This window comes from Bufo gargarizans, chromosome 11, assembly GCF_014858855.1.
Source record: "Bufo gargarizans isolate SCDJY-AF-19 chromosome 11, ASM1485885v1, whole genome shotgun sequence".
In the NCBI taxonomy this organism is placed as follows: Eukaryota; Metazoa; Chordata; class Amphibia; order Anura; family Bufonidae; genus Bufo; species Bufo gargarizans.
In genome coordinates, this window is record NC_058090.1 from 51,917,746 (window position 1) to 51,936,912 (window position 19,167).

General features: G+C 45.2%; 2 protein-coding genes across 3 annotated transcripts in view; one reads left to right on the top strand and one right to left on the bottom strand.

The window, feature by feature from the left end:
• The window catches only part of PPP2R3C (protein phosphatase 2 regulatory subunit B''gamma), a 41,734-nt gene extending 35,901 nt beyond the window's left edge, over positions 1 to 5,833 (top strand). The window contains exons 9-14 of the mRNA XM_044272069.1: positions 1,075 to 1,130; positions 1,457 to 1,532; positions 3,010 to 3,146; positions 3,656 to 3,793; positions 3,882 to 3,941; positions 5,175 to 5,833. Coding sequence (XP_044128004.1) covers positions 1,075 to 1,130; positions 1,457 to 1,532; positions 3,010 to 3,146; positions 3,656 to 3,793; positions 3,882 to 3,941; positions 5,175 to 5,363 — 656 coding nt within the window. The 3' untranslated portion in view covers positions 5,364 to 5,833. The remainder of the gene's footprint in view (positions 1 to 1,074; positions 1,131 to 1,456; positions 1,533 to 3,009; positions 3,147 to 3,655; positions 3,794 to 3,881; positions 3,942 to 5,174) is intronic.
• Positions 5,834 to 18,691: 12,858 nt separating this feature from the next.
• Positions 18,692 to 19,167, bottom strand: part of FAM177A1 (family with sequence similarity 177 member A1) — a 37,144-nt gene continuing 36,668 nt past the window's right edge. For both annotated transcript variants that reach the window (XM_044272182.1, XM_044272181.1), the window contains exon 5: positions 18,692 to 18,916. In XM_044272182.1, coding sequence (XP_044128117.1) covers positions 18,710 to 18,916 — 207 coding nt within the window. In that variant the 3' untranslated portion in view covers positions 18,692 to 18,709. The remainder of the gene's footprint in view (positions 18,917 to 19,167) is intronic.

Sequence of the window (19,167 nt, forward strand, 5' to 3'; positions counted from 1 at the left end):
GTCAAATTAGGACATGGGAATACAGTAGATCCCATACTTCCTTTCCCAATAATCCTGGTAGTACTGACATTGACACACGCTCTGTTGATAACTACTTACCTGCTGCTTGTCGGAACACTCGGCAGCAGGAGCTGATATTGAGGAAGAACATTTTACAGGAGCAACTTTCAATGTAGACTAGCGAAATCAACCTCATTCCCTATCACGGAGAGTCTAACCGCGATAAATCCAGACATAACTCCCGCTCTACGCTGGAAGGCAAACCGGAAGTGAAGGGCTGCTCTCCTTCCTGTCTGGCCTTCTCAGTCTCCCGCGTAATACAAGCAGTTTTCATGCTGATTGGCGCCATAATATTGGTATTTTTATCATTCTAATTATGTAGCATTATACAATATATATCTATGTATTCCACAAGTTACAATTGTATTCATTATGTACTTCAATAATGAAAAATAGAACACATTTCTGGTTTAGAGATCGCATGATCAGAAATGAACCTAAATGTCATGTGACTAGTCATGTGCTACCTCATGTGACTAGTCATGTGCTGCCTCTGTGCACCTATTATTTAAGTGTGTGCTTTTCAATGTCTGTTCAGGGTCTATGCTCCTGAAGGGGATTTTATATGCATTCCTCGAAATGCGTTGAGCTTGTTTCTAATAAAGCACCTTATGTTTGGAAGTACCCCGGGTCATCATCCTTGTGGACTTGGTGGTTTTAACATACTACAGGCGAGGGAAGAAAGGATGTCAAGTGTCTTGAGTTTATCTTGTACACCCCCCTCCCCAGTGAAGTAAATGACATATTCGATTCATCTGGCCTATTATGATTTTTAGCGTATGTTTTAGAGTTATAATTCTAATCCTTGTGTATACCTCCTATGTGTATACCGTTTATGAGCTAAAAGATAAGATTTCTCATTTTTTTTTTTTTATACCAATTGTGCCGTTTTATTCTATTTACTTGGAAAACATACTGTGGCGCCCCATACACTTGTTGTTTTTATCATTATATACATTTGCACAGAAGCTATACTAGTAGATTGATTTCTCACTTGTATTTTTTTTTTTCCAGGAAAGATAAAAATACAAGATATTTTAGCGTGTAGCTTTTTGGATGATTTACTTGAGGTAAGTGTTTTCGTCATTTCCTCTGAATATAACGTCTAATTTTTGGACTTTGGTGCACTGATGAGGGTATTATATTCACAAAGCCTAAAAACTGGCACAAATGTTTAAAAAATGGCCAGTGCTCTGCGTATTTTTTTGATCTTTTGAGAAGGCTAGTATTTCCTTTGTTTCAATTTTTTTTTTATTCAAGTTGGCATTGCATCAAAACCAAAAGTGCCAGCTGCCATCAAAAGTACCTCCCAGCTTTCTTATACAGACCCTGTAATTGTTTGGCTCTGGGCTCTTCGGGCGACACAGTTAATAAGTGACTTGTTCTGTTTTTACAGCTACGAGATGAAGAACTTTCTAAGGAGAGTCAGGAATCTAACTGGTTTTCTGCCCCCTCTGCACTGAGGGTTTATGGTAAGTTCATATAATTTTAGTGGTGATTATAAAGTCCCGGAAAAACAGAGACATGAACAAAGTTCAAATATGTAGAAACTTAAAACCCCCATCAACTAAATTGCCTGCCTTACAACTTCCTCAACATCGGAATAGGCTTCTTAAAGGGGTTCTCCCATGACTAAAGTAAAAAATGAAAATGAGACATCATATAATACATGGCAATCTCTTTCTAACAAAGCTAGAACCAGCCCTGTACCTCACATGGATCCAGAGATCTCCCCAGTCATTGCTCTGCTAGATTTATATCAAGCTGACAGCTCAGGGGGCGTGTCCATGCTCCACCTATCACAGCTCAGGGGGCGTGTCCATGCTCCGTCTATCACAGCTCAGGGGGCGTGTCCATGCTCCGTCTATCACAGCTCAGGGGGCGTGTCCATGCTCCGTCTATCACAGCTCAGGGGGCGTGTCCATGCTCCATCTATCACAGCTCAGGGGGCGTGTCCATGCTCTGTCTATCACAGCTCAGGGGGCGTGTCCATGCTCTGTCTATCACAGCTCAGGGGGCGTGTCCATGCTCCGTCTATCACAGCTCAGGGGGCGTGTCCATGCTCCGTCTATCACAGCTCAGGGGGCGTGTCCATGCTCCGTCTATCACAGCTCAGGGGGCGTGTCCATGCTCCGTCTATCACAGCTCAGGGGGCGTGTCCATGCTCCACCTATCACAGCTCAGGGGGCGTGTCCATGCTCCACCTATCACAGCTCAGGGGGCGTGTCCATGCTCCACCTATCTCAGCTCAGGGGGCGTGTCCATGCTCCACCTATCACAGCTCAGGAAGCAGTTAAAGGATGAAACTGAGCATGTGCGGCCATCTCGGTGAGCAAAACAAAGAAATGAGAAGAAAAAAACCAGCAGGTGGCGCTATACAGATATAATTCAATAGCTCAGTGGTTATGCTAAATTTTTATTTACATGCAATTACAAAAGATTTCACATCCAGATGCTGGTTTGAAAACTGTAGAATATTTTTCGTGGGACGACCTCTTTAAATATCAGTTCAGGTATGCAACACCTTTCAGGTGTCTGGGAAAGCTGGGTGGCAGATATAACTAAGAAACGTCTTAATTTTTAGAAGGAGACCTAAAACTTTACTGAAAGCATGGAAGGTGCAGTGGTGGTTCTCAGAGCGCTCTACACCTTCAACCTGCACAAGCCCTGCTCTGATTTTCAGCATGGTAAGTATATAGGATCCATAGTCTGCATGCTGGACAAGCAGAGCAGACCTGATGCAAGCAGAAGGTGCAGAACACTCTGAGAAGATCCGTACTCCGCATACTGGAAAAGCAGAGCTGATGCCCAGAACGCTCTCAGAAGATCAATACTCCAGATGCTGGAAAAGCAGAGTTGATGCAAGCAGAAGGTCCCCTTCAAGAACCTGTGAGTGAGTGAAATGCGCAATATCTTTTTACATTTTTATGTTACACTACAAATACCTAGGTCAGTACCTGAATCTTGATAAGGACCACAATGGGATGTTAAGCAAAGAAGAGCTGTCCCGGTATGGAACTGGTACCTTGACCAGCGTCTTCTTGGATCGGGTGTTCCAGGAATGCTTGACCTATGATGGCGAGATGGTAAGTGCCCTATTACTTCAGAGCTTTGTTGAGGTGTTATACTAGATTAAAGAGGACTAATCTGTTCTCCAGACACATCTATTTTAGTAACAATTTAAAGCATCTTTTCTCATACCTCTGCATTTTGCTGTTGCTCTGTTATTCCTCTTAGAAATGGATACATAAATTACATCCTGGTGATAACAGTTGAGGGGATGTCCATGCTCACGCTGGCATTATCCAGTCAGTGCTCACTGTGTAGGGACAGCCCTTTTTGACAAGAGGAATGGTAACACCTAGTGGTAGATATGTTTCTTGGAGGAATAATAGAAGAACAGCAAAATGCAAAGTGGCTCCAGATTTGTTATTTTAGGTGGAATTCAAGTATTTATTAAAATAGACAGCATATGTGATGAAACTAGACCTGGGCTAAAGAATGGCAGCAGTAGCCCAAAATGAGCTTACCGTTATAAACTGAGAATTGGTATTACTAACCGGTATTTCTGTCTTCACCCCTTCCTCCCTTGCAGGACTACAAGACATACTTAGACTTTGTGTTGGCACTGGAGAACAGGAAAGAGCCAGCGGCCCTGCAGTATATATTCAAGCTTCTGGACATTGAGAACAAAGGCAGCCTGAATGTATTTTCTCTGAACTACTTCTTCCGGGTAGGCTGTCTCTCATAGCTGGCCTCTGACAAAGTCAAACCGGTGACTGTAAAATGTATATGAAATATTCTCTGGTTTTACATAATAGGCCATTCAAGAGCAAATGAAGATCCATGGACAAGATCCAGTCACTTTTCAGGATGTAAAGGTAAATCCATAAATGTTTATATATACCTATATATCATATTTGTCGTTTTTATAAGATGCACTTAGGTTTTATAGGAGGAAAATAAGGAAAAAAAAATCAGATCTGACACACAGACCCCTATATCAGGACACCAGATCAGACCCCCGTTATACCTCTTTGTCAGACCCTCGTATCAGACCCCCATTAGACCTCAATGTCAGAACCCCCTCGTATCAGACCTCGAAATAAATAAATTAACTTACCTCTCCTGCTCCGCCGCTACTGTGCAGGTCTCGCCTCCAGTCACGCAGTCAGATCTTCTCTGGCCCATGCTGCACTGTGACCGACTGCGTACGGCGTCAGGTTATAGTGGGCACACTACGTCCTGACACTGTATGTGGTCAGGACAGTGCAGAGCGGACCCAGGGAGGGGTGAGTACAGGCAGCACTCGTAGCACCTTAGTCCCTACACCTACTGCATACTAGTGAGCGCTCATTAGTATTCACTTTATCAGACGCACTGTCATTTTTCCCCACTTTTGCAGGGAAAAGTTGCGTCTTTTAAAGTGAAAAACACGGTATATATTTGAGACACGGTGTGTTATTTGAGAATTTAATTCACAGAATACCAGCTGATGTAGACAAGGCCAGTATGCTGATGAAGATACCTACAGATCCAATTTAACCCTTGTAAATATACAAAATATACAGTAACTTTGGAGGATGAACACATTGGGGCAGATTTACTAATAGTGTCTTACTTTACGCTAACAATACGAATCCAAGTCTTACTATTAGACCAATTTACTATTCTGGAGCATGCACCTGCTCCGGATTCTATCTGCGTGCCATGCAACAAAAAACGATCAGAACTAAGTTGATGTAACCTATATGTTGAAGTTTTAATTTAAAAAATGTGCCAACATTTTGGTGTATTTTTTGGCACATGGAGGTGCAATTAGGCCACATCCCTTGTCAGAAGAGCTGGAAACCGCCTAGAAAAGTGTGGAAAACAGTTGGTAAATGTGATGCAAAGCATGCACGCCAGTTTTTTCAGGCAAAATGCGCCAAAAAACTGGAGCATGTTCAATAGTAAATCTGCCCCATTGTGTTGGCATATATGTACATGCCGCAAATAGGTTTCTTCTTTATAGCACATAATAAGCAATACTTGCTAGTATTCAGTACGTTATGGGGCATGTTGAAGGCAGTCAGATAACACTGCTTATTCATTTGTAATATTTCAATTTCTAGGATGAAATCTTTGACATGGTAAAACCAAAAGATCCCCTACGCATTTCACTCCAAGATCTGATCCAAAGCAGCCAAGGAGACACCGTGTGCAGTATTCTGATAGATCTTAATGGGTTCTGGACCTATGAAAATCGAGAAGTCCTGGTAGCCACCGATGGAGAAAGCCCTGCTGATATTGAATATACATAGGCATCCGCTGATGGTCAAAACGTCTACGAATTCTACAATAGATACCACGTGGATGAACTCCTCCTACACACCAATAATTGCACGCCATTTTACCATGATGCACTGTGGTTTTGAAATCCGGTCTTCTTCCAAGCGACGAGTATTGGTGAAGCACATAAAGGCCATTTCTGTGCTGGAAAGACCATTTTTAGAGTTATCTTTTATATGTTCTTGACGTTGGGGACTGAACAGCAGATTTTAGTTTAGTTTTCCTATTTATTTTACTTTTTTAAGTAATTTATTTTGAGCATTTTTCCAGTTGTCCAAATGTAAATGTTTCTTAAAACAGTTTTGTTGGTTATAAAATACAGAGTCATATATGTAACCTGGTAAGGACGCAATACTTAAAGGGGTTCTGCACTTTGTTTAAACTGATGATCTATCCTCTGGATAGATCATCAGCTTCTGATCGGCGGGGGTCCGACACCCGGGACCCCCGCCGATCAGTTGTTTAAGAAGGCAGCGGCGCTCCAGCAGCGCTGCGGCCTTCTCACTGTTTACCGCTGGCCCAGTGACGTCACGACTTGTATCAACTTGCCTGGGTGCAGCTAAGCTGTGTTCACTTGAATGGAGCTTAGCCCCACCCAGGCCAGTTGACACTAGTCCTGACGTCACTGGGCCAGCGGTAAACAGTGAGAAGGCCGCGGCGCTACTGGAGTGCCGCTGCCTTCTTAAACAGCTGATCGGCGGGGGTCCCGGGTGCTGAACGGATTGCTCTCCATTCAGAATGCATTAGGGCAAGCATGCTCAACCTGCGGCCCTCCAGCTGTTGTAAAACTACAACTCCCACAATGACCTGCTGTAGGCTGTTCAGGCATGCTGGGAGTTGTAGTTTTGCAACAGCTGGAGGCCGGAGGTTGAGCATGCCTGCATTAGGGTAAAACTGATAAGTTCCGGTATAGAGCCCCTAGGGGTGAACTCTATGCCAGAAAAGAAAAACGCTAGTGTGAAAGTACCCTAAGACTGTGATTATATTTTTTCCACATTTATTGATCCCCACATTTAAAAAAAAAATTTCTACTGACATAGCAGTAACATTTTGGGGTACATCATTAGAATTGTATAATATTTAAACATTTTTGGGGGCAACAGTTTGCAGCAACACCACATTTAGGCCATTGTTTTCACAATAGTCGCTGCGTGGTTATAATGATATTTTAACTTTATTCTGTGGGTCAGTACAGTTAAGAAGATACCAAATGTATATGGCTTTTGTTATGTTTGACCACTACAAAATCTAAATGCTCTTGAAAAAAAAAAAAAAAAGATTGCTTTATGTTGCCATATTCTGATACCTGTAACATTTTTATTTTTCTGCTACTGGTTTGTAAGGGCAATTTTTTTCCGGGACGAACTGTAGTTCTATTGATACCTTTTGATAATTATTTTTTTTATTCAGTTTTTGGCCGAGACAAAAAAAAAAAAACTCAATTCTGTGTTTTTTTTTTTTTTTATGGACACTGTGATGACCATAATGTTTATCTTTATTTATATATATATATATATATATATATATATATATATATATAAAATGGCGGCACTGACTACAATGGGAAAAATGGGTGCACGTTCCAGGGGAATCGACTTCTTACCCCAATCAATAAATCCAGAAAAAGGACGGCACTCCGCCTTTCTCAAGTTGTCACTGTGATTTCGTAGTAAAGCGATCACAGAGAGGCACGGAGCATTATCACTCATGTTAAAGCTCCGTGCCTCTGCAGTCTGCATCGGGTCTTGGCACTCTTTCACGGAGCGGATGTCACGCACGGCATCTGCTCGTGTGAAACAGCCCTTAAGCATCTAGAGTCAGAAGAAGAGGACGGTGGGGAACGGCAATTAGTGTTTCACAAGGTGGATGATCATGATGAGACACAGTTGCCAATAAGTCAACGGCAATTAGTGGCTCAAGAGGATAAGGATGAGACACAGTTGTCAATAAGCGAGGTTCTTGTTAGGTTAACAAGTCAGGAGGATGACCAGAGTGAGGAAGTGGAAGAGGAGGTGGTGGACGATGAAATCACTGACCCAACCTGGGAAGGTGGCAAGCCGAGCGAGGACAGCAGTACAGAGGGGGGGGGGGGGATCTACAGCACCGCAACAGGATGGAAGAGGCAGTGGGGTGGCAAAAGAGAGAAGGTGGGCCACACCAAACAGGCTGCAACTGTTCCCCGGAGCACCCCCTTGCGGCAATCTCCCTTGCCAAGGAGTAGGTGTTCCGCAGTCTGGCACTTTTTGGAGAAAAGTGCAGACGATAAAAGAATTGTCATTTGCAACCTGTGCTATACTAAAATGAGCATGGGCGTGAACACTAGCAATCTCACCACCAGCATGATCAGCCACATAGCATCAAAGCACCCTAATAGGTGGGCCAAATGCCTGGGTCCACAATCAGTGTCTGCAGGTCACACCACTGCCTCCTCTTCCCCTGTGTTACGTGCTGGCCAATCCCCTGTCCAAGACGCAGGCCCGGATGCCTCCTGTCCTGCACCTGGACCTATGCAATCACCATCAGCTAGCACATCCACTTCTGTGTCCCAGCGCAGCGTACAGATGTCAATACCAGAAGCCTTTGAATGAAAGCACAAATACCCAGCCACCCACCCACAGGCCATAGCACTAAATGCACACCTTTCCAAATTGCTGGCCCTGGAAACGTTGCCATTTAGGCTTGTGGACACTGGGGCTTTCTGCAGCCTGATGGTGGCGGCCGTCCCTCGTTACTCAGTCCCCGCCTTACACCAGCATGTGTCCCGTACCATCACCCGTGCCCTGACCAACGCAGTTATTGGGAAGGTGAACTTAACGACTGACACATGAACAAGTGCTTTTGGCCAGCACTGGGTGAACGTTGCGGAGGCCGGGAGAGAGTCGTACCCTGGGATGGCACAGGTGCTGCCGACTCCAAGGATTGCGGGCCCTACTTCCATCAGGATTTCCGCCACCACCTACATTAGTGGCTGCAACCCCCCCCCCCCTTCTCCTCCTCCACTTCCACCTCTGAATTCTCATCTTGCAGCACCAGTCAGTAGCTGGAAGCAGTGTAGCACTGCAGTGGGGAAGCGGCAACAGGCCGTGCTGAAACTAATTTGCTTAGGTGACAAACAGCACACCGCCACAGAGCTGTGGCAGGTTATAGGGGACCAGACTGAGCTGTGGCTCTCGCTACACAACCTACAACCAGGCATGGTTGTGTCTGATAATGGCCGTAACTTGGTGGCGGCTTTGGAGCTCAGCAAGCTCACACACATCCCATGCCTAGCCCACATGTTCAGCGGTTTCTCAAAAACTACTCCAATTTGCCTGAGCTACTGGTGAAGGTGTGCCGCATGTGTGCCCATTTCCGAAAGTCATCTACAGCTGCCGCCGGTCTGGCAATGCTGCAGCAGTGCTTGCAATTGCCAGCTCACAGACTATTGTGCGATGTGAGCACGAGCTGGAACTCCACGTTCCACATATTGGCCAGGCTTTGTGAGCAGCGGAGGGCAGTAGTGGAATACCAGCTGCAACATGGTTGTCGCCTTTCCAGTCAGCTTCCGCTCTTCATAAGCGACGAGTGGGTATGGATGTCTGACCTCTGTGAGGTTTTACGCAACTTTGAGGAATCAGCACAGATGGTGAGCGGCGATGCCGCTATTATCAGCGTAACCATCCCACTTCTGTGTCTACTGAAACAACGCTCGCTGCTCATAATTAAGGCGGATGCTTTGCATGTGGAAGAGGTGGAAATGGGGGAAGACAGTACACAGGGTGATAGCCAGACCACCCTCCGTTCGTCTTCTCAGAGCGAATTGGATGATGGGGAGGAGAAGCAGGAGACAGTTGCTTCCGCTACAGAGGGTAGTACCCATAGCAGGTTTATTCCATCTGTTCAGCGTGGATGGGCCGAAGAGGGGGAGGAGATTGAGAGTCGTCCTCCTGATGAGGACAGCGAAGTCTTGTCTGTTGGGACTCTGGAACACATGGCTGACTTTGTTATGCTGCCTTTCCCGTGACCCTCGCGTTATGCGCATCTTGGCCAACACCGATTTACTGGTTGTTCACCCTTCTCGGCCCTCGCTATAAAGAGAACTTCTCATCTCTCATTCCTGTGGTGGCGAGGACTAGCAAAATGGTGCAATACCAGAAGGTCCTTGTGGAAAAATTGCTCCAAAAATTTCCAGCTGACAACACTGGCGGCAGAGTACGTAGTTCCTTAGGCAACCGAGGAGGGGAGACGAGGGGAACACACAGCAGTTCCAACAGAGGCAGGGCCACACTATCTAAGACCTGGGACAGTTTTTTGACACCCCGCCAGCACCCTCACCCTGATGCGCGGCCTAGTGTCACCAGGAGGGAAAAGTTTTGGAAGTAGGTGAAGGAGTACATAGCAGACCGTGTCAGCGTCGACAGTGATTCCTCTGTGCCTTATAACTATTGGGTGTCCAAGCTGGGCACGTGGCACGAACTGGCGCTCTACGCCTTGGAGGTGCTGGCATGCCCTGCCGTCAGCATTTTGTCAGAGCGGGTATTTAGTGCTGCTGGGGGCATAATAACTCATAAGCGCTTCCGCCTGACAACTGAAAATACTGACAGGTTAACTCTTAGGCCTCTTGCACACTGCCGTGTTTCACGGCCGTATGCGGGCCGTGGAACCGCGGCCTGGATCCCTCCTGAGAGCAGGAGCGCACGGCGTCACTGGTTGCTATGACGCCGTGCGCTCCCTGCTGCCGCCGCAATACAGTAATACACTGGTATGATCTATACCAGTGTATTACTGTACTGTGCCGGCAGCAGGGAGCGCACGGCGTCATAGCAACCAGTGACGCCGTGCGCTCCTGCTCTCAGGAGGGATCCAGGCCGCGGTTCCACGGCCCGCATACGGCCGTGAAACACGGCAGTGTGCAAGAGGCCTTATCAAAATGAACAAGGCCTGGATTGCCCCTGACTTCTCTACTCCACCAGAGGAAAGCGGTTGAACATAAAGGCACTTTAAATGTGGCTTTTATGGTGTATTGAATACACTGTATTCCCATGCACCCCTTCCACCACAAAAAAGGGTATATATGGTTCAATCTTCCTTTTCTCGTCCTCCTCCGCCATCATATCAACATGCTTATTAGGCTGCCCTCGCTCCTAATGTTTTAGGGTCAGATCAGCAGCAGGCCCTCGCCCCTAATGTTTTAGAGCGGGCATGTCCAAACTGCGGCCCTCCAGCTGTTGCAAAACTACAACTCCCAGCATGCCTGGATAGCTTACAGCTATAAGGGCATGCTGGGAGTTGTAGTTTTGCAACAGCTGGAGGGCCGCAGTTTGGACATGCCTGTAAGAGGGTCAGCTCAGCAACAGACCCTCACTAGTGATGGACGAACATCGGCCAGGACGATTCGCGAACGCGATCAAATGTTCGTGAACCGCAAGTTTATTGTGTAAAAAAAAACGATTTTATACATATCCAAATTAACCTGAGATGAGTCCTGTCCCTGACTCATCTCCGGAGACGCCTTTTATGCTAGAGCCTACATCAAAGCCCAGGTCTCCTTGAGTGTCCCTATCTTAGGGAGTACAGATGTCCCGATTTTTGGAGGTCAATCCATCTGGATAAGGATCTATATCAGAGGGTCCTGTTTTAGCTTAATATCTTTCTGTCCCCTGACTACCAGTATTTGATTGCTGGGGAAACGCAGCGTCGGGCGTGTTTTTTTCTTCCAGCACGCTTAATTATTTTTGTATAGCTGTCACACTTATCTAGCACAATATGCTCATTTTTTTTGTATAATCCTGCATTTATATACCGCCTCATTTTAGGGTTTGTATAGGTGTTTACTAGAATAGGTACGAGGACAGGGAACCTCCACCATTAGGGGGTGTCCCTGGGCTGAGGGTTAGTTAGGGTGGAATAGGGATAGAGTAGAAAATCCTATACTCGCCCTTATACCAATCGTCAAAGATCTATAGACTAGACTACCCTTGGTGATCAACATTTCCGTAGATTCAAGGTTTCTACAAACCGTGAATAACACAGAGAAATTATGAGCTCTAGAGTACATGTGCTTGTTTATATCTAACATATAAACTATGTGTTGACAGTTTACTATTTGCATCAGACTGTTTTTTGACCTGTGCCTTTGAGATTGTAGGGCCTGTCTTTGATGTAGTCTTAGCTTTTAGTGGTATTTATTAAAAGTTAAATTTTATATGCAGGAAGGTGTCAAAATGTGTATTTAAATTTCATTTTTCCTTCGATAATCTGGCTATTAATGTCCTCATGTGGTCCAGTTCTGTGGACCGTACTTGAGCCTCTGACTGGGTAATCCTGCTTGAAGTCCCTGCCCCAATGATTTTTAGACCATGTAGCTGGCCGGTTCCTTTTGGAGAAGCTACTCGCACATGCTCTGTATGACAGCTGATTCTTTAGGCACGGTTTGGTTATTTTCCCTCCTGGGTTCCCATAGGCTTGTTTCACTCTTGAGATTCTAATCTCTCTTCCCGTCTCCCCAGGTTCAGGTCCTGGTACCTGGGAACTGTTGCTCCGGTTTGCAATTTACATTCGTTTTGGCTACTTCTGGGATGGAGCTTTCCCTCGATTTGAGAACTGTTCCTCCTTAGGCTGTTTGGAGTCCTCTCTCTTCTACTCCAATATCTCTCAGACGAGTGTGTCTCCACTTGTATCACCAGGGCCTGCGACTGGATCCTTTTTTCCTGAGGCTTTATGTGGCCAGGGATTCTCTGGTCTTACGTTTCACAGTGATGTTTTGTTCCAGTTTTTCTGAGGCTCGATTCTCACCTCCTTTGTACGGGACGCATGTCTTTACGTTCCCTTCTCCTGGCCATTACCTAGGACCCCCTTCTCCCCCAGAGGTTGGCTGCTTTCTCTGGCAGGATGGGTTTCCCACCTGCCTTGCAGTGGAAGGAGGCTTGATCATTTCCAATGGTGAGTCTTTGCTATTCTTTCTCTCAATCGTTCAGCCTCCAGTACTTCCTTGTTACCTCTCTACCCTGGCCTTCACATGGTGGTTGCCACAGACAGGCCATTTTTTGGTCTGAAACAATTTAGAGTTTTTTCCTTGCCGGATCCTCTTACTGGTCAGGTTCACTTGCTTCCAGGCCTAATGGTATCGCTTTCCTTTAGCTTGTCTCGAGGAAGTTTTTTCCGGTTCAGGACTGCTCCTGTCCTTTTCCCAGGCATTTTCTCTCCCAACTGGTCCCCTCATAGTCTAATTTTTCTTGTTGGGTCTGTCCTCTTATAGATCCTCCTCCTGGAGCATCCTTCTATATGCAGAGCGCTAGGTCATTACCAACAGACACCTTCCGGTTGTGCTGCTCTCCTGTTTCTTCAGGTGGAGCCCTGGCTCTTCCAGATCCTTCCTCGTGCTCCCTAGTCTAGTGCATACTTGTTCAACTCTCTGTTCTTGCTTAGGCCCTGCTCCCTATGCTCTAGCTTCTTATTTTTCCCACCTTGGTGGAGCTAGGTGTTTCCCCTTGTCCCCTTCTTGCATATGGCCTTTTTTCCAAGGCACTTGTCCTTGGGATCCTGGCGGTCTCCCATAATATATATTTTTTGGACTCTTCCTGGTCCTGGAGCTTCTCGGCTAACTTTCTTAGTTTTCAATCTACCATTTCATGCTATGGCCTCTCCTGGTCCTGTTGGGTTACATGGTTCTCCTGCACCTGTGCACCCCAACTTTTTGCATGAGATTTCCTTCCCACCTTCGGGGACTGCTTTGGGACATCCCATGGTGCTGTGTCCCAATGACATTAACGAGAAAATAGTTTTTTTGTACTTACCGTAAAATCAGTTTCTCGTTGGGGGACACAGATCCCACCTTTTGTTTTCATTTCTCTGTCACCGGGCTGCTGTTCTTCTTTCCTTCCCCGGTCCAGGACATGTTGGTTCTCCTACTGCTATTGGTACAAACTGATTAGCCTAGTGTCTGTGGAGAGGGTATAGCACTGGGCGGAGCCAACCTTTTTGATATCTAGTGTCGCCTCCTAGTGGTAGCTGAGCATATACCCATGGTGCTGTGTCCCCCCAATGAACTGAACGAGAAACGGATTTTACGGTAAGTACAAAAATCCAATTTTTGCAGACTGCAAAATGGACACGGTCATGTTCATGGGGCTTTAAACTGAACATGAATGAGGTTATAACTTCCAGCTGTAGTGTCAATTTTAAGCTCTACTATGAAAGAGTCCAAAGTCACAAAGAGACAGACGCATCTTAAAAGATTAAAACATTTTTAAGGCCTATGCCTAGGATTTCCATATTTTTGCCCCATAAGATGCACTTTTTCCCCCCCAAAGTGGTGGGAAAATGTCACTGCCTCTTATGGAGTGAATACTAATAAGCGTTTCCATTAGTACCGGAGGACCAGGAAGCGGTGAATGCAGCGCTCCCGGGCTTTGTACTCACCGATTCCTGGTCCACGGCCGTCAACTGTGCTATGGCTGCGCACAGAATGAGGATGTTCTGTGACCTCAGGCTGTGCGCGTCGGGTCACAGCACAGCACAGCAGCAGCAGGAAGAAGAGAGAGAGCGAGCACTGGAGGTGATGAGCGACGGTATCTGGAGCAGGAGAGGTATATGGATTTTTATTTTATTTTATTTGCTCTGAGGCTGGGGGCTGATCTGAGGTCTGAATGTGGGTCTTATTAACATTGGGGGGTCTGATGAAAAATATATTTTTCTTATTGTCCTCCTCTAAAACATAGGTGCGTCTTATAGGACGGAAAATAAGTTAGTTCATTAATATCAGATCAGTTGGGGGAGGCCAACTCCTGATCCCTCTGCTGATCAGATTCAAAAAGTGCTCAAGGAGCACTGCAGTCCCTTGTTCTGGCCACATCATCGATCATATGGCACAAGGCATAAACTGAACCCCAGCAGGAAAATACAGCCAGCCTGAGGAAGCAATAAACACCAAGTCAGTACGGTTTTATGCACTTTATTAGTGATACAATAAATAGATATAAAATGTAGAAGACCGTTCCCAGTGTCACACTGTATTATTCACAGCAGACAAGTGAAACCTAACCACAATATCAGGTATAAATGTTCATTGTAAAAAAAAAAAAAAAAAAAATGGCATTTTTGATAGGAAACAGATTGGAAAGGTGGTATTCCATTTACCACTTCTGCTACATAATGGAAGGTACTGTACATTTAGCCATGCGGGATAAAAGGGCATCTGTCAGCAGATTTGTACCTATGGCCCTGGCTGACCTGTTACAAGTGCACTTGGCAGCTGAAGACATCCGTGTTGGTCCCGTGTTCATATGTGCCGCATTGTTGAGAAAAACTATGGTTAAATATAGGCAAATGAGCCTTTAGGAGCAACAGGGGTGTTACCATTACACCTAGAGACTCGGCTCTCTCTGTAACTGTTGCTCCCTCTGCACTCTGATTCACAAGGCTATATGTGATGATGTTTTCACTGCCTGGCCCTCTCAAAGTGCAGAGGACGTGTCAATTTCAGAGAGAGCTGAGCCTCTAGGTGTAATGGTAACACCCCCGTTGCTCCTAGAGGCTCATATGCATGTTAAAACATCATTTTGCTCAGCAATGCGGGCACATATGAACCTGGGACAGACTGCCAAGCGCACATGTAACAGGTCAGTCAGTGTCACAGGTACAAATCTGCTGACAGATGCCCTTTAAAGTGTCTGCAGGTGGAGAACACATCTAATGTGGTGCACTAGTAGAGACGTCAGATGTTGCTGAACTACGTTTGTTGTTGGCTGTGGTTGCTGATGATCTTATGCAAGTGGGAAACACTGCCCATTCATTTATGGGAGGGCGAGCATATCCACCATGTTTATATATTTTTTTTCTAAGATCCTTTTATATCTAACCTGGGATTCACATAGTTCCAAAGGTCTCCCTACACAAGCTAAGTCATCTGAGAGACACATTGTTTAAGAATTAGCACGAATGTGCGATGGGCGGTTCATGTCTACTGAAAATCTGCCCGACCTGGTTGGAAAATTTCTGCAGTGGTTGTCCGGAACTAGATGTGTATGACACAATTAGCTGAGCACCTGTCATTTTACTTCAGGACCAGGGAGTCCGTGTTTTTTGTTTTTAAAAAAAACTATTCCCTGGTCACATGTATAATCCCACAGACAACAGATCAACTACAATGAGCTGATCATAATCTCACAAGTATGGCTGGCCTAAACGTCCACTCTTTATATACTGATGACCCGTCAGTCATTAATATCAGATCAGTGGGGATCCGACACCCATCACCACCACCGATCATCTGTTTTTATCAGTCACCAGCAAAACAGTTAGAGGAGCTGGAAGCATATGGCGTACTTACTATCATGGCCATTACACAGTGAACCGATCCCAATGCTTCCATCTCCATCCACTGTTATGTTCCTGGCGCCTGCCAAAAACAGCGGAGGGATGGAGGAAAGGGGGGTGTCAGATCTCCACCAATCTGACATTGATGACCTATCTGGAGGATGGGTCATCAATATCTAAAGAGTGGAAAAACCCTTTAAGTGTCCAGTAGCCCATTATATGCACATATGACAAATCTGTACTGTGTGATGACTATTGCTTGCTTGAACTTTTTGAAGTAACAGTAAAAGCTGCCAAAAATGGCAAACAGTCATGGGAAATATATGGTTCTGTCAATGTTATTCTAATGTAATAGTCAAGCTCTGTTTTAGGCTAGGACTACATTAAACAATGCTGGTGCAGTGGTGTCCCACCTACCCACAATATTACAGAGGTGTACCCAATGGCAAGCACCAGACTGTAGCCACCATGCAATGTTTCGGTATTGGTACTCCACTGTAAAGCATTATTCATAGTGAAGCTCCAGCCGCAGCTATACGCGCTGTATTATTTTAGGTTTATTTTGGGCGAAAACAGGATTGACCCACAGATAAAGTCTTGTGACAACTCCCTAAAGCAGGGATGCCCAACCTGCGTCCCTCCAGCTGTTGCAAAACTACAACTCCCAACATGCCCTGTCCAGCTATGTTAGGAGTTGTAGTTCTGCAACAACAGGAGAGCCAAAGGTCGGGCATCTCTGCCCTAAAGCAATGCCTGTAAAGTGCTGAAAACAAAACTGTCCTGTTTTTTTAGTTTTTTTACTTCTTTTGGTTTGCACTTACATACATTATTGTGGATGTGATTTCTAAATTAACCTGACCACAGAACACAATATTAAACATATAAAAAGCCTTAACACAAGATACAATGGAACGCGCAGTTATGGAGCAGTTTTCAAAAGCTTTATTAGGCAACTTTCACACTAGCGTTTTTTGCGGATCTGTCAGGGATCTGCAAAAACGCTTCCGTTACAATAATACAACCGCATGCATCCGTCATGAAGAGATCCGGTTGTATTATGTCTTCTATATATATTCTATAGCCATGAACACCACTGAAAGTCAATGGGGGACGGATCAGTTTTCTATTGTGTCCGAGAAAACAGACGCTTGCAGCGTTATTCTGTCTGCGACGGGAGCGCAACCAAACGGAACGGAACGCATTTGGGTGCATTCCATTTCGTTCAGTTCAGTTTTGTCCTCATTGAAAATGAATGGGGACACAACTGAAGCGTTTTCATCCTATGACGGATCTCAATAGCGGAATTGAAATTGCTTATGTGAAAGTAGCCTTCTCCTGGCAGTAACTATTCTCCATGAAATGACAATTCTGGAGCATCAATGCTTATGATTCTATGTTGTGGTGTTCTTTATTATTCAGACTAGAAGTTTGTGAATGAATTGCCACCAGTCTGTAATAATGGTCCAGATGGGCGTTACCAGTTGGACGTGTGTCCCTGCACACTCTGATATTGGTAGCACTGACTGGATAGTAGCAAACCGTGTGGGGACACCCCAACTGGTAACTTCTAGATGGAACTTTTTAATAAACAATTCTGGCAATTCATTTATAAACGTCTAGTAGGTATAATAAAGGAAGGCAACAACATTTCTGTAGTGTAAGAACAGAACACAAGTAGTTATAAAACAGACATGTCAGGAGAGGGGACAGGTCCTTTTTAAAGTGAATTTCCACCATGTTGTTTTGAGGTCCAAAATTCTTTGCCGATTAATTTCTTAAAGGGTTCTCCAGGATTTAACAATTGACAACCTCTCCCTAAGAAAGGTCATCCATATCAGATTGGCGAGTGTCCCACACCCTGCACTCACGCTGATCAGCTGTTCAAAAGTAGATCCATCCAGTGCACTGCAGTGCTTTTCCCATTAGAGTGACTGGAAGTAGCGCTGCAGTAAACCGCTCCTCCCACTACACAGTGGATGGAGTGAGCCGTGTAGCCCCAACCCCAGAGCTACTCCAGAACAGGTGCTGGATGTCGGACGCCCGCCAATCTAATATTGAAGGCTTACCCTAGGGATAGTTCATCAACTGTTAATTCCTGGAGAACCCCTTTAATATATTTTATTTGATACACAGCTACAAATCCTCCATCGAGATACAGACCCCCCACCAATCAGTTAGTTTTCCCCGACAACCCTTGTAGGTTCAATGTATAAACACCATATAGTAAGCCCTCCCTTGTGGAGAATGCAGGCGGCCAGCGGGTTATCTTTTAAATCTGTGTCCATACAGGGGATTTTGGAAAAAATAAAGCTCCACCTGCTATAAATGAAATAAATCTGCACAGAATTTTCAACCTTTTTAAAAACAACAATTTCTGAGGACATCACATGAAGTCGTACAGGTGCATGCAGGTTTAGTTTGATATTACATATATTAAGATGGTAGTTAGGGATGAGGGAATTGACTTCGGATGAAACATCCAAAGTCGATTTGCATAGTACTTCATTTGAATACTTTACGGAGAGAGCGAAGTCTCACATAATAACTTCAGAAACTTATTTCTACTGTAAAAGAAACATTTCCCGAATGGTACCTTGGAACCGAACAAATTTATTAAAGTTATTATGCGAAGTTTCACGAGACTTCGCAAAGTAATAATTTGGCTCATCTGAGCCAATACATTCTAATACTGAATGGAGCGCTCGCTTCGTACAGTATTCAAACAAAGTATTATGCGAATCGACTTCGGATGCTTCATCCGAAGTCGATTCGCTCATCCCTAATGTTAATGTCACATACACTAGATTTTTACAATTGGACAACTAGCCCTGACCACTTGTATGTTTCCTTCAAACACAGAAAGCAAGTAGCAACAACCCTGTGAATACAGACTGCTCCCTGGGTGCTGAGCTTGATGAATTTAATGATATTACCGCACGTGGGACTCACGTCACATAGAAAGGCACAGTTGTCATTTTGGCAGGTGTTGCTTTTTCCTAGTAAATCTAGCCTCTGCGTCCCTCTAAGTTGGCACAGCCGACAGTTCCTGCTTCTGTGCCAAGTTTACAGAGTCATCTCCTTCCATTACAAAACTGATATTCACAAAGGAGCTGGTGGCCTCGGGCTGCTGTGACTGAGCGCTTGTCTCATTCTGCGGCTGGCCGTGCTGCTCCTGATACTGTTTCTCCGCATTCTCAGACATTTCGTTCTCTTCTTCCTCCTCTTCAACCTACAAATGAGAGAGATGCACGTGAATAATCAGAGCAGGTGACCTTCTCCTTTTGCTTAGTGACCCAGTTCTGGGGCTTTTGGCAGTGGACGGGTCAGAATGGCCAGGCTGATGGCCCTGTGGCTATATAGCAGCTGCAATGAACGGCGTTCTGAATTCTTTCTAACATAGCTAGCATTATCAGTGCTACAGTAGCTCTTCTGCGGGATCTGACCAGACAGACCAGACTTCCCTCCCCACGGACATCAATA